The sequence below is a fragment of the Chanodichthys erythropterus genome, chromosome 13 (genome assembly GCF_024489055.1).
Source record: "Chanodichthys erythropterus isolate Z2021 chromosome 13, ASM2448905v1, whole genome shotgun sequence".
Classification (NCBI taxonomy): domain Eukaryota; kingdom Metazoa; phylum Chordata; class Actinopteri; order Cypriniformes; family Xenocyprididae; genus Chanodichthys; species Chanodichthys erythropterus.
The window spans coordinates 41,314,837-41,337,571 of record NC_090233.1 but is presented as its reverse complement, the minus strand read 5'-3'; the positions used below and the strand labels follow the sequence as shown (position 1 = coordinate 41,337,571).

The 22,735-nt window shown below is 37.2% G+C and overlaps 1 protein-coding gene across 4 annotated transcripts in view; it reads left to right on the top strand.

Moving 5' to 3' along the window:
- Positions 1–21,990, top strand: part of epg5 (ectopic P-granules autophagy protein 5 homolog (C. elegans)) — a 33,814-nt gene extending 11,824 nt beyond the window's left edge. For all 4 annotated transcript variants that reach the window (XM_067405915.1, XM_067405912.1, XM_067405914.1 and 1 more), the window contains 24 exons: positions 65–187; positions 923–1,089; positions 2,524–2,754; positions 3,015–3,138; positions 3,441–3,588; positions 3,908–4,079; positions 4,304–4,466; positions 6,497–6,639; positions 6,718–6,874; positions 7,102–7,296; positions 7,689–7,902; positions 8,395–8,516; positions 8,630–8,837; positions 11,034–11,109; positions 11,196–11,299; positions 11,451–11,626; positions 12,253–12,432; positions 12,511–12,720; positions 12,836–12,980; positions 15,643–15,885; positions 16,132–16,351; positions 18,521–18,736; positions 18,898–19,012; positions 19,737–21,990. In XM_067405915.1, the coding sequence (XP_067262016.1) occupies positions 65–187; positions 923–1,089; positions 2,524–2,754; positions 3,015–3,138; positions 3,441–3,588; positions 3,908–4,079; positions 4,304–4,466; positions 6,497–6,639; positions 6,718–6,874; positions 7,102–7,296; positions 7,689–7,902; positions 8,395–8,516; positions 8,630–8,837; positions 11,034–11,109; positions 11,196–11,299; positions 11,451–11,626; positions 12,253–12,432; positions 12,511–12,720; positions 12,836–12,980; positions 15,643–15,885; positions 16,132–16,351; positions 18,521–18,736; positions 18,898–19,012; positions 19,737–19,919 (4,035 nt within the window). In that variant the 3' untranslated portion in view covers positions 19,920–21,990. The remainder of the gene's footprint in view (positions 1–64; positions 188–922; positions 1,090–2,523; positions 2,755–3,014; positions 3,139–3,440; positions 3,589–3,907; positions 4,080–4,303; positions 4,467–6,496; positions 6,640–6,717; positions 6,875–7,101; positions 7,297–7,688; positions 7,903–8,394; positions 8,517–8,629; positions 8,838–11,033; positions 11,110–11,195; positions 11,300–11,450; positions 11,627–12,252; positions 12,433–12,510; positions 12,721–12,835; positions 12,981–15,642; positions 15,886–16,131; positions 16,352–18,520; positions 18,737–18,897; positions 19,013–19,736) is intronic.
- The last annotated feature ends 745 nt before the right edge of the window (positions 21,991–22,735 follow it).

The window sequence follows — 22,735 nt, the reverse complement described above, 5'->3', positions numbered from 1 at the left end:
CATCTTGATCGAATTACTTTTATTCATGTCATCATGTCCCTCTCCATGTTTTTATTGTCTCAAGGTGTGGTTTGCTTGGTTGGTCCTAAACATGGAGACAATGTTTGAGGAAGACTCTCAGCTGCGACGTTGTGTGGAGCATGAGCTCCTCTCAAACCCTGCTTACACTCCAGATCAGGCTCTGAAGGTACACTTTCGTTCTGCTCCTACCTTTTCCTCTCCAGTACTATTTACATGTGCAGTCACATCAAAGAGATTGTTTTGAGCTGTAATGATGTGGGAATGTTAAAATTGTTTAAAATTGTCCAGTTTTTTCTCTTTGCAGGTTGTCTTTAGAGTAAAACTTGCAAACTCCTTTCATTACAAAGCCCCTAAGGCAGTGGTCTCAAACTCAATTCCTGGAGAGCCACAGCTCTGCACAGTTTAGCTCCAACTCACACCAGCTTGGAAGTCTCTAGTAATCCTGAAGACCTTGATTAGCTGAATCAGGTGTGTTTGATTAGGGTTGGAGTAAAACTGTGACCCTCCAGGAACTGAGTTTGAGGCCACTGCCCTAAGGGGACATGGTGATGAAAAAAAAATGGATGTGAGGAAAAAATTAAATATACATGTGTGTGTGTGTGTGTATATATATATATAAGTATATAATAATTATATCATATAATTATATACTTTCCCCCCCCAACTCATATCCCGTGTTCACCTATGTATTTCTTTGAGGGTCTTATTGGTGACATTTTTAAATAAGTAAAAAAACAAACTAAAAAACAATTTATCCATTAATCATGAATGGCTGGAAAGATAATAGATATTCATCTGTTAATGTTTGCGATCCCTGTAAATGTGTACACATTTAAATGTGTAAATACATTCATGCAGTAAACATTCAGTTTCACTAGCCCATTTGTTTTCGGTCTGTCAGAAAGCCCAGGTGCGCCTCAAGCTTCAAGTTGTCCCATCCCTGCAGAGGTTGATGATCTATCGCTGGGCTCAACAAGCTTTAGCTACCCCTGCAGATCATCCACTCCTGCCTTTAGTGTGGCAGAAATTCCTCCAACTTTACCTCCGTCAACCTGGACCAGAGTTTGGGTGCGTTAAACATGGAGACATTCTATCCTTTACATAACTGCTATTTGTAGTTTTTTGGTACCTATACGTTATGAATTATCTGTCTCCTTAAAGGATTAGTTCACTTTCAAATAAACTTTTCCTGATAATTTACTCACCCCCATGTCATCCAAGATGTTCATGTCTTTCTTTCTTCAGTCGAAAAGAAATCAGGGTTTTTGATGAAAACATTCCAGGATTATTCGCCTTATAGTGGACTTCAATGGATCCCAAATGGTTGAAGGTCAAAATGACAGTTTCAGTTCAGCTTCAAAGGGCTTTAAACAAAACCAGATGAGGAATAAGGGTCTTATCTAGTGAAACAATCGGTCATTTTCTAAAAAAGCTTACGCTGTATGTCCTACGTCTTCCCTATTCTGCTTACGGAAAAAACTAAACTGGCGCAGCGTTCATTCCATAAGTAGAATAGGGAAGGCGTAGGACACACAGCTTAAGTTTTTTGAAGAATACGAAAGTGTGGTTTTGGCGGAACCACTTGGAAGGCGATCATTTGTTTATATAAAGCATATACGTTTAAATTTTTTTTTTTAAATGACTGATCGTTTCACTAGATAAGACCCTTATTCCTCGTCTGGTATCGTTTAAAGCCCTTTGAAGCTGCACTGAAACTTGAAAAAATGTTCAACCGTCTGGAGGCCATTGAAGTCCACTATAAGGAGAAAAATGTTTTCATCAAAAACCTTAATTTCTTTTTGACTGAAGAAAGAAAGACATGAACATCTTGGATGACATGGGGGTGAGTAAATTATCAGGAAAATTTTATTTGAAAGTGAACTAATCCTTTAAAGTGAAGACGTCCTAACTTTACACATCATTCTATTTCAGTTCACTAAAGTCTAGTTGTTACATAATGCATGTTGGATTAGTACATGCTGTATTCAAGTGAAACAGTTCATACTGTTCCTCTTTCCTTCTTTTTCTCCTCCCTCCCCCTCACTTCCCTTTTTGCACTCCTTTCTTATTGATGATTTCATGTTTTGCCAGATTTTACTACAAGCTTTTAGCAGTACTAATGACTCATAAGACTGTTCCAGTTCTTTGAGGAACACCGCTTCTCTTTTGACTATAATGTGTTGAACATAATGTCACAGATGCATTTCACTTCATGCGTTTGTCAGTATAAGATTTTGTACTTGAAAAATATAATTTTTTATTACAAAGATCTCTGAAATGCTTGCACTTCACACTCTCTTTCCTTTAACATAATGAAATAATTTCAGCTCATATCAATATTTTATGCATTTATTATTTTTATAATGTTGTGTCAAGTTCCTGATCATCTGTACACTTTGCTTTGTATATTACTTAAAATAATGTATAATATTTGTTTGTTGTGAACTGCATATGTGGGTATTTCTGAACCCGTGTCTCTGTTCTGTTATCTGACATCACCAGACTGGAGGTGAAAGGTTGTATTGGGAGGCGTTATTTCCATAGTGCGGCCCATCTCTCCTTGCTGAAGAGCCTCAGACAGCGGCTGGTTGAGGTGTCTGACTTCCACCACGCTGCAAGCAAGGCTCTGAAAGTGCCCTGCTCAAGAGGTGATTCCAGTGATGGTTTGCTCACCCCCGGGACGCCCATCTCCCAGCACATGACCTCTCCTGAGCTGCACACTGAGTTTGTGCGGTAATGTCCAGTGATTTATTCTCTCAACATCCATTATTCTGTTTACTGTTGAGTGTTAAGTGATTAAAATTTGACATCAGAAAGAAACTTGATATTGTTTCCAAGCTGTGAGTCCTGCTATGTTGTTTGTGTTACTCAGAAGTTACAAAATTAAGTCTGAGAATTTTAGATTTCATTATTTGTAAATAGAAGCCACATCATTCAACCATAATGTTAGAATAGAAAATATATTTTTTAAATGTCAAACTCTTATTGTTCAGGCTCTTCGCTGTGTTTGCTTTGTGGTTGGATGATGAAAACCTTCAGAAGCAGGAAATTTATTTGCCCTCTTTGCCAAAGCAGTATGACACCCATCGCCTAGCCAAAATCATGCAGCGCCAGCAGGTTTGTTCGAATCCAGCAGAGAGTGCATTCTTTATGTTTTGGTCTTTAAGAGGACTGTGAGCCATAAAAGAATTTAGTGGATTGTTTTGAATGAATATGTTATTTAAAACATCCCTTCCAATTATAAAATGTCAAGCTGTATATTTAACAAGTCTACAGATTTTTGTAATGTTTTTGAAAGAAGTCTTGTGCTCAACAAGGGTGCATTTATTTGATCAAATTTACAACAAAAACTGAATAAGCTTTTGACAAAACATTATGAAAAATAAATTGAAGCCAGGTTTGTGTCACTTCACCTTTAGGAGGTGTGGATGGAGCATGTGGACATTGAGCGAGTCCAGCATGAGCTGCAGGAAGTGCTCAGTCTGTGGTCAAAGATCAAGAATGAACCTGCACATTCCCAGAACACCAACTCCTCCTACTTTACTGACTTCATCAATCCTCTAGCTGGTACTGAGCCCACTTTCCACTGATAATCATTCTCCGATATCTGGACTCTCTAATTTATAACAGTCAAAATGCTACAGTAGGGAATGCTTCAGTTGTTTGGTTCAGGCATAGTTATCCTTAATTTACAGGGGCTGTATTTATGTTGCAACAAGCCCTTTTTCACCATATTCGAGTTATAATTTTGTATAATAAAAAGATGTTAACATGTATTTTTTGCTGTTGGATATTTAGATCTTGGGCCACAGTTTGCTGTACAGATTAATTGAACAGCAGATTGTACTTTTTGCACTAAATAATATATTCCTTAACTATTTTACAGCAAGGGAACGTATTCTCTCGCACCTGAGAAAGCATGTTGCCCCCCAGGGGGCGCTGTTGCTCGTGCCTATGAAAGCTCCAGTGCCTGACATTCCCACTGAGAGTCTGTCTGATGAGAAAATCTCCACTGCCTTAATTCAGGAAGACCTTGCTAAGCTCCAACATCAAGCCAAGTGAAACTCATGAGCACTTAATCTGTAGTTTTGAAGCATTTATTGACTGATAAAGTAATATCAAAACTCACATAAGATATAGTCTGTAAGTGCATGTTAATGAAGTCTCCAGTGATTTAATAACTGGATCCTCTCAAATTATTCAGTGATAATCTGTATTGCTGTATTTGCAACTTCGTATATGCTGAATGATGTTGTAAATCATGACTGTGTCCTCTTCTCAGGTTGGCAACGGTCCGGGAAACACAGCAGGTCGCTCTAGACAATGAACTATTGGAGGTGTTGCCGCAGCTCTACATGAACCGAGAAGATCAGCTCTCAATGCAGTTAGAGTGCCGTGGCAAAGGCGGACAGCCCTGCCAGGGACCCGCACATATCACTGTAAAGGTGAGCATGTATCAGCCATTTTGTGTCTTTCTGCTCTGCCCTATCTGTACGGTGTACTTAGTATTTATTTTTCTCATTAAAAGGTTTTACAGATAAAGAAATTAGTACATTTGAAACACTTTATTTTAAGGTGTCTTTGTTACACTGTAATTATACTGAGTAATAATAAGTAACTATATGTACTTAATATAGGGTTAGGATTAGGGTTTGGTTTGGTTTAGGGCTAGTTGCATGTAATTGTTCATAATTTGTAGTTATTACTATAGTAACTACATGTAACATATGCAACAATGACACTAAAATAATGTGTTACCTTAAAATCAATTATACTCGCATAAGATGAAGACTTCAGTCATATTCAGGAGCCAAAAAAAAGTTGTTTTATGGCAAGAGTGCTAATCCTGTTCTTGGAGATCTACCTTCCTGCAAAGTTCAGCTCCAAACCTGATCAAACACAACTGAAGCAGCTAATTAAGATCTTCAGGAGCGCTTGATTATTACAGACAGGTCTGTTGGAGCAGGGTTGGATCTGAACTCTGCAGGTGGGTAGATCTCCAGGAACAGGATTGGGAACCCTTGTTTTATGGTATATGGAGTGTCACCTAATGGGGGCGCCATGTTGTAATCACATGACCTGCTGAACACCATTCACTTTATCATGGTAACCCCCATATTATTGGACATTTTTGCTTGTGTAATTAATTAATCTTGACAGAATGCAGTTAGCACGTTTCTACAGTTGCAATGGTAACTAAACTAAAAGCTTTTTTGTATAATAAAACATCCACACCACTAGGTATCAGCATGATGTCAAGGTGTCAGCAATCCATGATGACTGGTGGAACTATGACGTCACTTTGTAGGCCAATCGGCAGATAGCATCACGCTGGTTCCCTTGACTAAATCCCAATAGGAGTTTCCCAAAGTATATCACAAAAAACAAGTTCTGTGATCAACAAAAGTTTATGATATTTACACATTTTGTCCATCAAGATAATTTTCACAGATGAACACAACATTTGTGTATTTTGAGACCTAAGTGCAGTAGCCATGACGTTTAATGTTGACAACAGCCTCTGTAGTCCGATTTGGCCACTTGTTAGCAACCGTCATTTTCAAGACATGTAACAGCTTAAAAATCTTGAGGTAGGTTAATACTGATGTATTTTATGTCATAGAATAAAACGTGAAAGTATCTTGAGCTTGTGTTCCCCACAGACCTTATTTTAGCCGTTTAACCAAAAACCCATTTAAAAAACCCATTGACTTTGAGATGATAGAACCAGAAGTGCTAAAATGCTAACTCGCTTCTTGATTTTGGCCTACAAAAATGCATCATAGTTCCACCACTCTACTGAAATAAATTTGAAATAACATTAAATATGAATATTTTATAAAAAAATTTAAACATAATAAATCTGAAACTTTACATACCCCTTGCAGAATATGCAAAATGTTAATTATTTTAACAAAATAAGAGGAATCAAGCAAAATGTGTTATTTTTTTATTTTGCTGAATAAGATATTTTGCATAAAAGTTTTTTACATATAGTCAAAAAATAGCTGAATTTATAAAAATGACCAGTTCAAAAATTAACATACCCTTGATTCTTAATACTGTGTGTGATTACGTGGATGAGATATATATGAAAGCACAAAATTACTAAAATGAAAACTGAAAATATAAAAATAAAGGCTTATTCAAAATATTAATAAAATCTATAGTAATATATAAGTAATACTAAAATAACACTGGAATTGTGTTTTGTTTTGTGCTGTAATTTTTGGTTTTGTCACAATCAAATTTAATATCCAGACCTATCGGAGTTATGGCCTAGCAGTTTGCACAAGCATGTTCCAGACCCACTGAACTGTGATGTTCAAATCCGGCCTGTGTCCAAATCCCATTCCTCTTATCTCTCCATAAATAATCTTGTCTTCTGTCTGTATTAATATTTTGAAAAAAATTGGCAACTGCCCAAAAATCCTACATCTCATGAGCTCTTTCTCCCTTTCATTGTGTATTGCAGTACTCAAGAATGCACAAACTGGATCCAGTGCAAAATCAGATCCATTGCCTGAAGAGTGATATTAAACAGCTACAGGCTGATGGAATCAAAGCTCCTCCTCAGAGTCTGGCTGAGGCGGCCGTGCACACAGAGAACTTTATCACGTCAGTAGCCACTCAACTCATTTTCTACATTTTCTAAATTTGTGTAACTAAATGTAAATATCACGTTTTCCTGTTTAGGGCTTTGGTTAATGCTTACAAACTAAATGCATCCCCTGGCATACTGAAGGTGGGCATCGCCGCATTCTATCAGATAGTGTCCTTTGTGTGTGAGGACACACAGAGACATCCACCCACTCGCCAGTTCTTCACGTCCTGTATTGAAATCCTGGGTCAGGTATCGTCTTCAACCCAATGTTCAGGAGAACTTTATTGTTATGTTACATTATTTAACCCCTAATTTAAAACTTGGGGATGTTTTCTCAAATTATTTTTCCTTTTAAATTGAATTTATTTGTCTCTTTTCACGTGAATCTTTTCTCAAAGTGTCTGTGGTTTTATGTTTACAGCTGTCTTACCCGTTGTATGTAATACAGACTATATGCAGTGTGTCTTTGATTATAGGTCTTCATTCGGGACGTCCGATCAGAATGTAAACATATGCTGAAGACCATCCTGCTCAACAGGCACTTATGTAACCTGCTGTCACCATACTTCACCCCAAACGCCTCTCCTGCAGAGCTGGTCTCTCTGTACGAGGAAGTGGTCAACACCCTTCACACAGACAGCGGTGATGTCATATTCATGCTCCTCACAAAAGTAATTCACCTTCATTGAGTAATGCTGTAAATGTTTGTCAGTCAGGTTGCATTTCATGAGATTATTATTTTTTATTTTATTTTTTTGCTTCATTTGTAGAAGAATTCATTGTTTTGTTCATAATTATGTGAAGTAGTGCTGTCATATCCTTAAACAGGATTTTATTAGCATATTGCCATATGAAAACCCTCAGAGTAGTTAATGAAATGTTTTGTGCAGAAATAGCTGGTGAATCAAAACAGTCTCATTTAAATGTAAAAGATTTATGCTGGATTCTTCCTGTGGCCCTCTGAGACTTTGATTGCTCTACTTTTTACTCTTGAATGTGTAGCTCATGTTTGCAACTTTTCCTTTTTGAAAGTTTAATTAAATAATCTGTTCTGTGCTTCTAGTTTGACTTGACTCAGTGGCTGTCAGCGACGCAGCCTCTGTTCTCTGAGCGTAGCCGGCTGATGGAAATCATCCATCAGGCTCTGTGCACCTGTGGGCTGGAACCTGAGGCAGAAGTCCTCATGCCCTTCAACATCTTCTGCAAGCACTGGACTGAACTGCTGCTTTACCAGTTTCCAGACCACTACAGCGACTTCCTTCGTCTTCTCATGCAGAGTATGACTTTCCTTTTCTTTGACCTAGACAAATTTGTTTTTTTGGATTTGATTGGGTCCATGTTGAATTATCCGTATGAAACCCTCATTTGATCACCTCAGACTAACAGTTATTTTAGTTTAATATTGATTTTAGTATTGTCTGTTTATATCTTCTGTTAGATATTATGCTTCGTATCAAATTTCTGTTGCAAATGTCCATATCTTCTAAATCATATGTATGCAGACTAAGTCTATATCAGTCCGGACCTGCATTTGTAGATTAGATTATCTATGGATTTCTGTCATAGTAGTTTTTCATGTGACTGTCTAATCAATCTTCTTTCACTTTGTTTTTGTAGTTTACCATTATGTTTCTATTCATAATTCATAAACGTTCAATGTAAACATCACAGATTTCATGAACAGTTTGTCATAAGTGAATATGTACTTAAAAAAAAATTTAAAAAGCAGTTTGTCCTTGGAAACATTAACATTGTTCACTTTCCTGCAGGCTCTTCTGAGCAGCTTCTCAGTCCAGACTGTTGGAGAACGTCACTAAGAGTGCTGGGCTGTTCTCCTCATCCTAAGATAAAGACAAACAAACCCCGCTCCATCCTCCTTTCTCCTCAACAGGTAACACAAAACACTCTTATTTTTGAAACGTAAAAAACGTATTCATTTACATGCTCTATTAGTGTTAAACACTTCGAACTGAAGGAGAGTATTACAATTATATGTTTTTCTAGGTGGATGAAACAATCGAATGGCTCTCAAAGTTCTTCCTGAAGCTCCGTCTGTCTAATGGGGACTTCAGGAGCTTTGGTCTCCTCTCAAAATGGGGGCCGTACATTGAGGAAGTCAAGGTGTTTTGGGAAGATCTGATTACCTACGTCATTCATCTGGAATTAAACAACTGTAGCAAAGAACCAGTAGGAAGTCCCAGACTGGTCAAAGGTATAAATTTATATATCTCTCTTATGCATTGCAACTATATATGTACAACTGCAGTATATTAGTGTTGTCACGATACCAAAATTTTGACTTCGATACGATACCCAACTTCAGTATCACGATACCGATACTTAAACGATACTATGGCAAAAACCTAAAACAGTAGGAAAAGTAAATAAATAACATATGACAGAACTGTGGCTAGCATTTTTATTGGCCACAATTTTGATGTTGGTAAATTACATTTTAAATTACATTTTATATATTTCTTATGCTTAAATTACTTTTGAGTCATTTTACTTGATTTAGAAGATTTAAAACACTTTCAAACTTTTAAATGCAGACTGACCACCCAAATCAAGATTACATTTTATATCAGCTGGTATGTACAGGTGGGCAAGAGGTGGACAATGTATGAGCATGAGCTAGTATGAGAACAAGTTATTTGTGTTATGCTATATAAAAGAACAAAGAAGCAAATTACAAAAACAGTAGTAAATTAAAAATAATCTTTTTTCAGATACACTAAGTTTATTTAACATATTTAACAGGTTTTGTTGTTTGATTAACATTAATGATGGACAGGCCTATTTAATTGGGCTGCTGAATGCATGGACGTAACTGACAAATATCCAGTTATTACCCACCTGTTTACGTCCACTTAAGCCATAACCGACTGTATTCACGCGAGATACTCCACATGATGGACATTTAGACATCTGTGTGCACGTGTATTTGACTATTCAGACGCGTGGAAAACTGATCGCGCGCGCGACAGACAGAGAGAGAGAGAGAGCGAGAGAGAGAGAGAGAGAGAGCGCTTCTGTTGTGTGTCATTCAGCGCAATTCCGCCTATCCCTCCTTCACTAACTGCATGTAAATAACGAATTGTGTGATTGGATTGTAATTTTGTGCTACGACGATCTTCGACGACCATTTGGCTGTAAACTTAAATTATATTCAACTCGCCAAAGTGGCTAGTGGGAGTGGCTGTCATCAAGCCCTGCATGTAAGTGTTTTGACAGTGAGAATATTGATTACTGTAAATAATTAGAGCAATGTTATTAAAGCATAAATTGGTTTAATATAATTGTATAGTCCCTTCACATATTTGTTTTTTAAAATTAATTTTATTTTAGCAACCAGATATCACTTATTAGACTCAATAATACACCTCTTTGCGGATGTCTGCTTGCATGAGTAATATAAATAACACTCATTTAATTTTTGAGAGCATAAACATAACGCTGGTATCACATTCACTAACCTGTCGCTCTTTAAATTCTCTGTACAAATCGGGATGTTTGGCAAGTTGGATGCTCCCTTCGCTTGCGTTATTTTGTAACGTATTTTGCAGACGGGCTTTGTGGTGTCCGTGGGCTTGCCCTGACTGTCGGCAATGTAAGCAAAATAATGCCATATTTTGCTTTGTGCATCTGCCGTTGCGCAGTTGACAGGAATAAACACGCACTCAATGTGCCTCAGAAGCAGCGCGCTGCACACACACTGCTCCCTGCTGTCGCACATTAGGAAATACAGCTGGCACTCAAAGTACCGGTACTAATAAAATGAAGAACCGTACCGTTTCTAAAAGCAGGGTATCGCGATACCTTTCTAGTACCGGTATATCGTGCAACACTACAGTATATAGATGTACACTATCGTTCAAAGGTTTGAGGACAGTAAGATTTTTATTAAAAATTAAATTAATACTTTTATTCACCAAGGGCACACTAAAATGATCAAAAGTAACAGCAAAGACATTTATGATGTTATAAAAGATTTCTATTTTAAATAAATGATGTTCGTTTGAACTTTCTATTCATCAAAGAATTCAAAAATAATAAGCAGCACAACTGTTTTCAACATTGATAATAATATGAAATGTTTCTTGAGCACCAAATCATCATATTAGACTGATTTCTGAAGGATCATGCGAGACTGAAGACTGGAGTTATGATGCTGAAAATTCAGCTTTGCCATCACGGGAATAAATTACATTTTAAAATATATTAAAATAGAAAGCAGTTCTTTTAAATTGTAATGATATTTCACAATATTTTTGTTTGTACTGTTTATTTATTTGATACTTTGCTCAAATAAATGCAGACATAAAATAAAATACATTCTGTGCATGCATAGCAACTATTTGTACAATCATATTTTTTTATATTTTTTCTCCTTTTCTCCTTAATGCAGCTCTTGAGAACCTGCATGCAAAAATGGCCAAACTCTTTAAACCGTGGATTCTGGTCCTTGAAACTGACAACACTAGGTATGCTTTGATGTGGCTCAGAGGTTTGGCTATTATAACACTGATGACAGAAGTGATGAGTAACAACTCTCTTGTGTATGTCACAGTCATCCCCGCTGTTCTCCATGGCTTGAATCAGATGCTGCAGGTGCAGCGAGCTTAGTGGGCTTATATGCCTGCTTGGTGAAGACTTTACATGAGAAATTCAAAGGTAAACATCCACGGAGACAACACACAAGTCATGATTCATTAATGAAAGTTTTCTACTCAAATATTTTTTAACTGTTCAAATACATATTCAGGTCAAATTCATGTGTTCAGAATTACTTTTTAAATCTTTTTTTTTTTTTTTTTTTTTGCAGATCGCCTGTTGCCAGGACAAAGAGGAGCTCTGTGGCTTCATCTCATGCATTACTGTGAGACCTGCACATCTCCCAAGATGCCAGAGTATCTGCTGTACACCTACCACACTGAGTACAGCTGTTTGCCATGGAAGGACCTGCATCCAGAACAGACACTAATGAACCAGTTTTTCAATGTGAGAGACTTACAAAACTTTAAAATCTCATGTTTTACCTGTACTTGTGTAGGGTCTAGAATGTTGATGAGTGTGATGTTTCATCTAGACCTATTAGAAGTTTCATAAGTTTTATAAACAATACAGTAAAATCAGTAATATTGTGACATATTATTATAATTGTAAATAGCTGTTTTCTATTTTAATATATTGCGATTGCAGATCTGAATTTCAATCAGCCATTACTCCAGTCTTCAGTGTCACATGATCCTAAATAAATCATTCTAATATGCTGATTTGCTGCTCAAGAAACATTTCTTATTATCAATATTTAAAAAACAACGACAACAAAAAAAAAAAAAACAGTTGTGCTGCTGAAAGTTCAAAAGAGCAGCATTTATTTGAAATGGGAATCTTTCATAACATTATGAAAGTATTTACTGTCACTTTTGGTCAATTTAATGCATTCTTGCTGACTAAAAGTATTAATTTCTTTCTTTCAAAAAAAAAAAAATAAATAAAAAATCATACTGACCCCAAACTTCTGAACAGTAGTCTGTATACATTTGTTAACATCTAAGGTAGTTTGAGGTAAGTTAGCATATTTTAATAGATCATTGTCAGTAATTTAATTTCATGATGTTCAGGTGGAGCGTGGAAGTCCAAAGAGTTGTTTCCTGTTTATGGGAGAGCTGCTGTGTGAGGTGAACTGGGTCAGTGTATTGAGTGACTCTCTCAGCCCCCAGATGAGCCCCTCAGCTCAGACGATGGTGGTCTCTGTCCTCTACCTGATGGTGTTTCTGGCCAAAGAGGATCTCAGCAAGCCTGTGAGTGGTCACCTGTTTACCCCAATCATCTACAAGGGTGACTATTAGAGGTTTATCTATTGTGGTTTACTTCTACAGGAGTCTTCCATCCTCGCTCTACTGGACCAATCAGCTTCTCTGCCTTGGCACCTAGTGGATTTTCCTTCTTATCAAAATGTTATGCGCTACGTTAGCACACATTACCCAGCATCCCTTGTTCTCAGTAATGACATTTCTTCACAACAAGTCATCAGATTGCTTAGAATGGCTGCTGGATTTGGGCCGACCACACAAATGTTACATCACAAGGTTAGATGATACATTATTGTCAAATACATGTTTGCACACTGTAAATGAATGAAACGTATATCTACATCTTAACAGCATCATGAGTTGCTGCTGCTGTGTGTTTTGTGTCTGTTAGGACATGACTTTAAAGTGCCAAGCCTTCCTTCATCTCATGGTGAAGTTCCTGACCTCTCTGGATCAAAATGGGAACATCAGTCTTTCTTCTCTGGAGACAGAAATGGAGAAATTACTGGAGTACATTGTCATTTTCAGCCCTCCTGGTGAGGAGAAAGTTTCATTGCTATTTCATATTAATGTTCTTGTCACGTCCCTCAGCAGGCGACTCAAGAATATTGCATAAGCATAATTTGTAGTTCTGTTTACCACTGGATCGTGTTCACACCGCACACAGTTCTGGTCTGTTTTTCAGATCCATTCTTTCAGATTGATTGTTTGTACTTTAGAAGGTGTCATTTAGAAGGTGACAAAATCAGATTTGTTTGTTCATTCAGTTCTCAGTACATCGGTTGCCATAGTAAATGACAAAAACATTCGCACAATGCCAAGAGTGAGGAAAAAGTAAGAAACTAGTGAATTCAGACAGAGATAAGCACTGCTGTGCATTAAAGGTGCCATCAAATTGAAAATTGAATTTACCTCTGCATAGTTGAATGACAAGAGTTCAATACACTGAAATGACATACAGTGAGTCTCAAACGCCATTGTTTCCTCCTCCTTATATAAATCTCATTTGTTTAGAAGACCTCCGAAGAACAGGCGAATCTCAACATAACACCGACTGTTACGTAACAGGGTTCATTAATATGTACGACCCCAATATTTGCATATGCCAGCTCATGATCGAGGCATTACACAAGGGCAGCCAGTATTAACGTCTGGATCTGTGCACAGCTGAATCATCAGACTAAGTAAGCAAGGACAATAGCGAAAAATGGCAGATGGAGCAATAATAAATGACATGATCCATGATATCATGATATTTTTAGTGATATTTGTAAATGGTCTTTCTAAATGTTTCGTTAGCATGTTGCTAATGTACTGTTAAATGTGGTTAAAGTTACCATCGTTTATTACTGTATTCACTGAGACAAGAGCCGTCGCTATTTTCATTTTTAAACACTTGCAGTCTGTATAATTCATAAACACAACTTCATTCTTTATAAATCTCTCCAACAGTGTAGCATTAGCCGTTAGCCACGGAGCATAGCCTCAAACTCATTCAGAATCAAATGTAAACATCCAAATGAATACTATACTACGCGATTAGACATGCTGAATGACGAACACTTTGTAAAGATCCATTTTGAGGGTTATATTAGCTGTGTGAACTTTGTTTATGCAATGATAGAGTCGAGAGCTTGGGAGAGGGCCGGGAGCGCGAGCAATTAAAGGGGCCGCAGCCTGAATCGGTGCATTTCTAATTATGCCCCAAAATAGGCAGTTAAAATTAATTTAAAAAAATCTATGGGGTATTTTGAGCTGAAACTTCACAGACACATTCAGGGGACACCTTAGACTTATATTACATCTTTAAAAAAAAACGTTCGATGGCACCTTTAATGTATGAATCTCCTGCCAGAAACATTTAAAATATGATCTACTGATTTGCACACTTGAGTACACCAGTGAACTCTCTTTGGCATGCTAGAGCATGCTATATATTTATATTTACAACATATATATGTGCATAGAAATTGTGCAGTAATTTTTTAATTAACCCTAGTGTCTGTCCACTTTCCTTGCTCGATTTTGAAATTCGATTTTGAATTCAAACTGAAACACACTTCCAAAAAGCTGATTTTAATTGAATTTCAAACCAAATATGAATGCAGTTTGTAATTGTTTGTCATGCTGTTTAGACTACAAAAAGCTTAATTTCAGTAAGACACTTAAAAAATCTTGTTATTTTACTCCTTGTCTGAAGCCTGAGATTTTAAGTCTGAATAATATAAGGGGTTTAAAAGGAGTAGATGTATATTAATTTTTTACATTATCTGAAGGCTGATTTTAACTTTTAACAAGCTACTCAACGATTAAGAAGTTTGGGGTCGGTAAGATTCTCTTATGCTCATCAAATCTGTATTTATTTCATCAAAAAACAGTAACATTGTGAAATATCATTACGGTTTCAGAAAACCTTTTACTATTTTATATATTTTAAAATGTCAATTATTTCTGTGATGGCAAAGCTGAATTTTCAGCATCACCGCTCCAGTCTTCATTGTCACATGATCCTTCAGAAATCATTCTAATATACTGATTTGGAACTCAAGAGTCAATTCTTATTATTAGTCAAGTCAAGTCAAGTCAAGTCAATGCAGATTGTGTCAAAGCAGCTTTACAGTGATAACTGGTATACAATTTTGGCTGCACAGCAGCTCTTAAAAAAATGGTGTTGAAAAAAAATCAATAGTTAAATAAAAATCAATAGTTATTAATTTAGTTAATTTATCTATATCAGCACTGGAGTAAACAGTGATGTCATCATCCAGCTCAGTTCAGTTCTCTGTTCACATCCAATAGTGTCAATGCAGGCAGATCAAAACACTGCTGAATATCAAATGTCAAGTGTCCCAAGATAAGCAAGCCAAAGGCGACCGCAGCAAGGAACCCAAACAACAGGTGACATCAGGTGGCAAACAGGTGTTAAAATGGATTTTTACCCATGTTGAAAACTGTTGTGCTACTTATTTCTGGGGAGAGCTGGATACTTTTTTTTTTTTTTTTAAACCAGGATTCAGGTATCCAAATTCTGAAAAAATCCAAAAAACTACTGTTGTTTTATTTTTTATTTACAGAAAGTGTTTTTAAATTCATTAATGTCTAATTAGCATCTTCGCTTAGAACAACATGACAGGCTGCACCAGTATCTCTCTTTATTTTGAATGAACTGATCTTAATGTGTCTTGTCCTCTCATTTAGAGACAGACCTCCAGCAGCGCCACATGGCCACCTGCAGTCTGTTTGCTGAGATGCTGACTCTTCTGAATGAAGCTGGCATGTCTACAGCAGAGGGACTCGGGACTAAACTCCACTCCTGGGTGGAAAAGCGAGCTCGGGGTCCTTTGGTTCTTCCCCTGCTAACCGCTGCATGCAGATGCCTGGCCTCAGTGCGTCACATGACACGCACCACTGAGGCCTGTATTCTCTCCTACTTCACTGACGGTAATAATAGCTCATTCTTGTTCTGGGCTTAGTCACAGATTTTAAATGGTCTGTCTGCGTAAGCCTTTGGGAATTACTCCTCATCACAAAGTTAGAACCATATAAGCAAAGATCTGTGCAGAATCAAAACATTTGCATGTTTTCCCATTACAGTACCATTTAAAGAGTACAGTGAGTTTTAGTTTCTTATAAAACTGTCTAAAATGTCCACATCTTCTAGTATTATTTTGTGTGTCTCACTTTTAGGTGGATGTGCTGATCAGTACTCTGGTTGGGGGCCCATCCTGGTCTCTCTTCAGGTTCCTGAGCTGACCGTTGAGGACTTCATCCAGGAAAGCCTGAGCCTAGGCAGTTACCTCACACTGTACGTCTACATCCTCCAGAGGCTCAACCTGGAGCAAACCCTCCTGAATGAAAAGAAGACCTTAATGCTGCTGAACACGTGGATCAGTCAGGTCTTCCCTAGGTAACGTGCACTTTATCACATATAGTGGCATTGTGTTCTTTCACATGTTGAAGGACGCACGCAAAAAAAACCTGAATGGAAGCAGTGTAGAATTGCAGAGGTATTAAATAACTTCCCTTTTTCCTTTAGTGCTTATTGTGAGACAATTCCAGGGTCCCCATTGGTCCTTAAAAAGTCTTTCATTTGTTTGTTTTTTATCAAATTTAAGGTCAGCACACAGTGTTGTAAATGTTAACCAGTAGATCCATAAGAAGCTAATGTGCATTCAAAAAATGTACAAACCCGATTCCAAAAAAGTTGGGACACTGTACAAATTGAAGTTTCAAATTTCAATATTTTATTCAGAATACAACATAGATGAAATATCAAATGTTTAAACTGAGAAAATGTATCATTTTAAGGGAAAAATAAGTTGATTTTAAATTTCATGGCATCAACACATCTCAAAAAAGTTTGGACAAGGCCATGTTTACCACTGTGTGGCATCCCCTCTTCTTTTTATAACAGTCTGCAAACGTCTGGGGACTGAGGAGACAAGTTGCTCAAGTTTAGGAATAGGAATGTTGTCCCATTCTTGTCTAATACAGGCTTCTAGTTGCTCAACTGTCTTAGGTCTTCTTTGTCGCATCTTCCTCTTTGATGCGCTAAATGTTTTCTATGGGTGAAAGATCTGGACTGCAGGCTGGCCATTTCAGTACCCGGATCATTCTTCTATGCAGCCATGATGTTGTAATTGATGTAGTATGTGGTAAGGCATTGTCATGTTGGAAAATGCAAGGTCTTCCCTGAAAGAGACGACGTCTGGATGGGAGCATATGTTGTTCTAGAACTTGGATATACCTTTCAGCATTGATGGTGCCTTTCCAAATGTGTAAGCTGCCTATGCCACACACACTCATGTAACCCCATACCATCAGAGATGCAGACTTCTGACCTGAGCGCTGATAACAACTTGGGTTGTCCTTGTCCTCTTTAGTCCGGATGACATGGCGTCCCAGTTTTGCAAAAAGAACTTAAAATTTTGATTTGTCTGACCACAGAACAGGTTTTCCACTTTGCCACAGTCCATTTTAAATGAGCCTTGGCCCAGAGAAAGTGCCTGCACTTCTGGATCATGTCTAGATATGGCTTCTTTTTTGACCTATAGAGTTTTAGCCAGCAACGGCGAATGGCACGGTGGATTGTGTTCACCGACAATGTTTTCTGGAAGTATTCCTGAGCACATGTTGTGATTTCCATTACAGTAGCATTCCTGTATGTGATGCAGTGCCGTCTAAGGGCCTGAAGATCATGGGCATCCAGTATGGTTTTCAGGCCTTGACCCTTAAGCACAGAGATTGTTCCAGATTCTCTGAATCTTTGGATGATATTATGCACTGTAGATGATGATAACTTCAAACTCTTTGCAATGTTTCTTTGAGAAACTCCTTTCTGATATTGCTCCACTATTTTTCGCCGCAGCATTGGGGGAATTGGTGATCCTCTGCCCATCTTGACTTCTGAGAGTCACTGCCACTCTGAGAGGCTCTTTTTATACCCAATCATGTTGCCAATTGACCTAATAAGTTGCAAATTGGTCCTCCAGCTGTTCCTTATATGTACATTTAACTTTTCCAGCCTCTTATTGCTACCTGTCCCAACTTTTTTGGAATGTGTAGCTCTCATGAAATCCAAAATGAGCCAATATTTGGCATGACATTTCAAAATGTCTCACTTTCAACATTTGATATGTAATCTATATTCTATGGTGAATAAAATATAAGTTTATGAGATTTGTAAAGTATTGCATGCCTTTTTATTCACAATTTGTACAGTGTCCCAACTTTTTTGGAATCGGGTTTGTAGAGTAATATATTAATAATAATATAGAATATTATATAATCATAATTTAAATTAATATATACTGTAAAATCATTATATTTATCATTTTGACATCCCTGTTCTTAAAAAAATAATAATTTAAAGGCTGAAATGTGGGGTTTATCATTTTATAAAACTTGTTTTGTCAACTTGTATTATTTAAACTGCAAAGTTGTTTAATCCCTTACATCCCCCAATTCGATATTAATTTTATTTATGCAGGTCTTAAAAAGCCTTAAATTATATTTTAAAAATCCTGCAGATACCCTTTATTAATGACCTAAGCGAGTGTGTCATCTGTTCCTCCAGTGGTCCAGCTGATGAGGCAAAGCTGTTTTTATGGTGGCATAAATTCTTGGAGCTTCTGCAGATTCAGGTGGACCAAGAGGACACCGGTGCACTTGACACTCTGATTCTCGCCTTAATGGCGTTCCAGAACCGTCTAGTCCAGCTCGGTGAAGAAAGACTGAACTCAGGCATCCTGGGAGCCATTGGCCTTGGGAGGAAATCCCCTCTTTCTAGCAGGTGAGAGAAGTTTGAGAGTTGTTGAAATACAGCTAGAAACAGAATTTTGGTTTGATGTCCAGATCGGAAGTAAAACGTAACTCCTATCCTCCATTAAAGCTCATGAAAGTTGAATTGTGTGAATTGCATGCCTCACAATTCCATTTCTTACTGTATGTCAGGTTTCGGGTTGTGGCGCGCAGTATGTCAGCATTTCTCCTGGTCCAGGTGCCCTCAGAGAATCAGCTGCGTCTTCATCCAGGCACAGAGCTGCAGCTCTCAACTAAAGCCCAACAGGTAAGAGTTTCCAGGGAATGGGATAAAAGTGTATAACATAACATAACATTTTCTATTTTTAGGGAAACTTAGGATGTTTTCTATGTTTTGAATTTAGAAAAAAATATATTACAGGTAACATTTTATAGACAAATACAACTTCTGTCATGAAACTCTAGATAGCACAGGCTAATAGGTTGGGTTCCGAAAGGTAACTGGAACCGTGCAAAATTTCTAAGTTTCAGTTCAGAAAACAGTTCCAGTGAGCAACCTTCAAATACTTGATTAGCATTCAAAAAACCCTCCACCTTCCCCAGCTCCACCTGCATAGATCTGCAACGGGAAATTCATGTACGTTATATTGTACAGCAGCAAAATGTCTTACTTGCTCACAGCAGCATGTCGTGTATGTATTGGCAGTAGCAAATTCTGTACTTGCTCTGCAGTTGCAGCAACAGCAAAAATCAGCAGTAGCAGCAGCATAGCAGATCTATTCCGCCAAGACCAAACATATCAACATTGTCATAACCATTACCATGCCAAACACTCAGAGAGTTGTCATGACAGAACTGCTAAATGTGACCCAAAACCTTGGTATTACCAAGTTTTATTTCCCCCTTAAACAAATGTTGTGTGGCTTTCTGATAGTTATATGGGAATATGTTTTAGATATTTGATGATTATTTGTTATAATACAAGCAAATGGTATTTTTCTGTACCTTGAAAGATTGCTCTCTGTCTTCAGGCCTTATCTGTGCTGGAGTCGATGCCGAGTAATAAGCAGTATTCAGAGCTGCATGTGTCTGTGAACCAGGCCTGTCAATTCATCAGGTACCCAGGTCACTGTCTGCGTGACAGCAACAGTCTTTTGACCCTGCTGGTCAATGCGCTCTACACTGACCTGCATTACCTGGACATCATCCGTTAGCTATAACTTCAAATCAAGATTCAACTCCTGCTGTCAAGCTGTCAAAACCAGGACAACAAGTCCAACTCCAGATGAGATGCTAGAGTGCTCTTTGTTGAGAATCAGTGCAATGAGCCTCTATAGCATTAAACCACCTTAGGTGTTTTCTGGAAAAGGACATAATAGGGAGGAATGCATTAAAATCATGATTTTAGTCACTGAGACAGTGGTCATTTTTTTAGACTGTGCTAAACAGGTCCAGGTACACTCATTTTCTTTCGTTTTCACATTCATATCCCCATTTTTTTCCTTAAAATGGCATCCTTTAAGGCAATGTTTCTCAACTCCCGTCTTCGGGACTCTTCTACCAGAATGTTTTAGATGTCTCATTAATTAAAACACCTGAATTAACTCATCAGCTAAATAGGGAGACATCTTAAACATTCCTGCCTGAAGTTGAGAAACACTTTTTTAAAAGAATCCATTGCTTCCGTGTTTCAGACCAGAAATAGCACACAAGCAAACATGCATACTGTTCATGGTCTCATAATATTTGTGTGGTCATTTATATAATTTATTTTGGAGTGGTGAGGATTTTATGAAGCATGTATGAGGATGTTTTAGACCTCCCATGTTGGGGGAGTTTTGGTGACATCTAATGATAATCCACTGAATCACAGTCACAGAGTATCTGTGCCTCGTTTTGCATTTGTCTCCTATTTGATTTGCACAACAAATATGCTGGTGAATTTACAAAATATTATATTTTATTTCGGTTTCATTTTCTTTGAATATGTTTTAGTAATGTGCTTTTTAAAAAGTGCATTCCTTATGAGCTCATGCACACAAATCAAATTGGACATCTTTGTTTCAATGAAAAAGTGAATGTTTGAGAGCATCATCTTTCCCATTGTTATCTTTTCATTGTTTGTACAGAGTATTAATCAAAATGTTGGTCTGGCCAACATTGTCCAAACAAGATGAACTGCTCCAGCATGTGATTTGCCTGATAAGTGCACTTAATTTTTAAATATAGAAGTGCTCCCTTAAAGAATTTTCACAATTCTGACGTCACACATTCCTTTCCCCTTTTAAAAACTTTGTTTCTCCACTGCAAGATGGCTGTTATTAGATCATATGAGATTGAAATAATGTGCTTACTGCTGTATTTGTTTAGGTGTATAGAAATAATTTTAGAACTAATATTAGTTTGAATTGGAGAAAAATCTATTTCTGTGATACTATTGCCAGCATGTTGCTATTTCCATATTTGATTGCAGTTTTTTTTGACTAAAGATTATAGGTCAGCACTTCTGGGGATTCCCTGCATGCTTTTATTATACCGTCAGAGGTCATTTTCTGTACTTTCTCATATCAGATCTTTCACTGGTTTCTATAATGCTTCAGCATAAACACGTTGTACATTGGGTTCATAGTTATAGCTGTTTAGATCCTCCCCAAACAAACAGATGCCCAAATTATAAAATAAAATTAACATGATGTACGTATTGTCATTGACACTGTCATGCAGTTGAGCATAATGTGAATAATGTTTAGAAAACCTCTTATAAAAACAAGAAGAACAACTATTGAAATAACCTGGACACTTGTATAAATGTACAATGAAAAGAAGTATAAAGTTGCATAGAACATGACTTGCCTTAAAATGTTTTCGATGTGATTTTCCCTCCCTCCTGTTCCATGATTGGTCTTCTGTCATTCGTTTACAACATAGTGTGTCAAATTACTTGTAATGTACTGTACATGGAAATGTAAATGATAGCAAAGGTCAATAATACCTAAAATCAAAGGAAATGTGTATGTATGATCTCCTTCCCTTCCTTTCAAATTATGTTGTTTTTTTGTTTTTTTTTTACATTTTTGAATGTCTTAGTACTGACATGAAAGCATTTATCTGCACACCATTGCTCCCACCTACAAGAGAAAGCCATATTAATTTGACAAAATAGTATTGGTCAGATTTACCCTTTTGAGGCAGTGTAAGTGTAAGAAATTCACATCTCAGGATATGGCGGTTGCCATGGCGATCTCATCCACTTTAATAGATGCTACAGAGGGAGTGTTATCAGGGTACCCAGACAGCAGATGGGAGACTGAGATGTGGCATGCCAGTGTCTTTACTTATGTTTAGCTGTTAATACATTCTTTCACATCTGAGTCAGAACAACACGCTGAAGTATCTGTGAATAGTAGCTGTGCAGCAGCATGTATGCACATATTAAAAAAGTAAACAGAAGAGATTAAAAAATTCATATGCTGTGAGTTCTGCATCAACTCCCTATGGCTTGGCACTAATGTTAACGTCTAGGATCTGAAGTTCGCTTTAACACAGCAATGTTTTTGTCCTCAAAAACATGTTGATACAAACAGATAGTAGCTTATGGTGATCTGACCGTGCGCCATCAACTTGTGAAGCTTGTATTTAATGCAATGCCAGCTGGAATTCTGAAGCTTCTCCCACAGTCTACCACATTTAATTACATATCTCACTTCAGTTATTTATCTATTTTTTACTTGCCAGTCCTGTAGCTGTGCTCTGCAGCCTTATATCAAAACAACCTTCTTTTTTATGAATGGTACCTTTAATGATGACAACAGTGCAACATATTCGTAGGGACTGAAATAAAAAAAAACAATGAATATATACATTTTACACTACTATTCAAAAGTTTGGGTCTGGTGATTGGTAATTTTTCTCTAATGTTCACTAAGGCTGCATTTATTTGATCAAAAATTCACTAAAAACTAATATTGTAAACTATTACAATTTAAAATAGCTGGTTTCTATTTTAATATATTTAAAAGGGGACCTATTA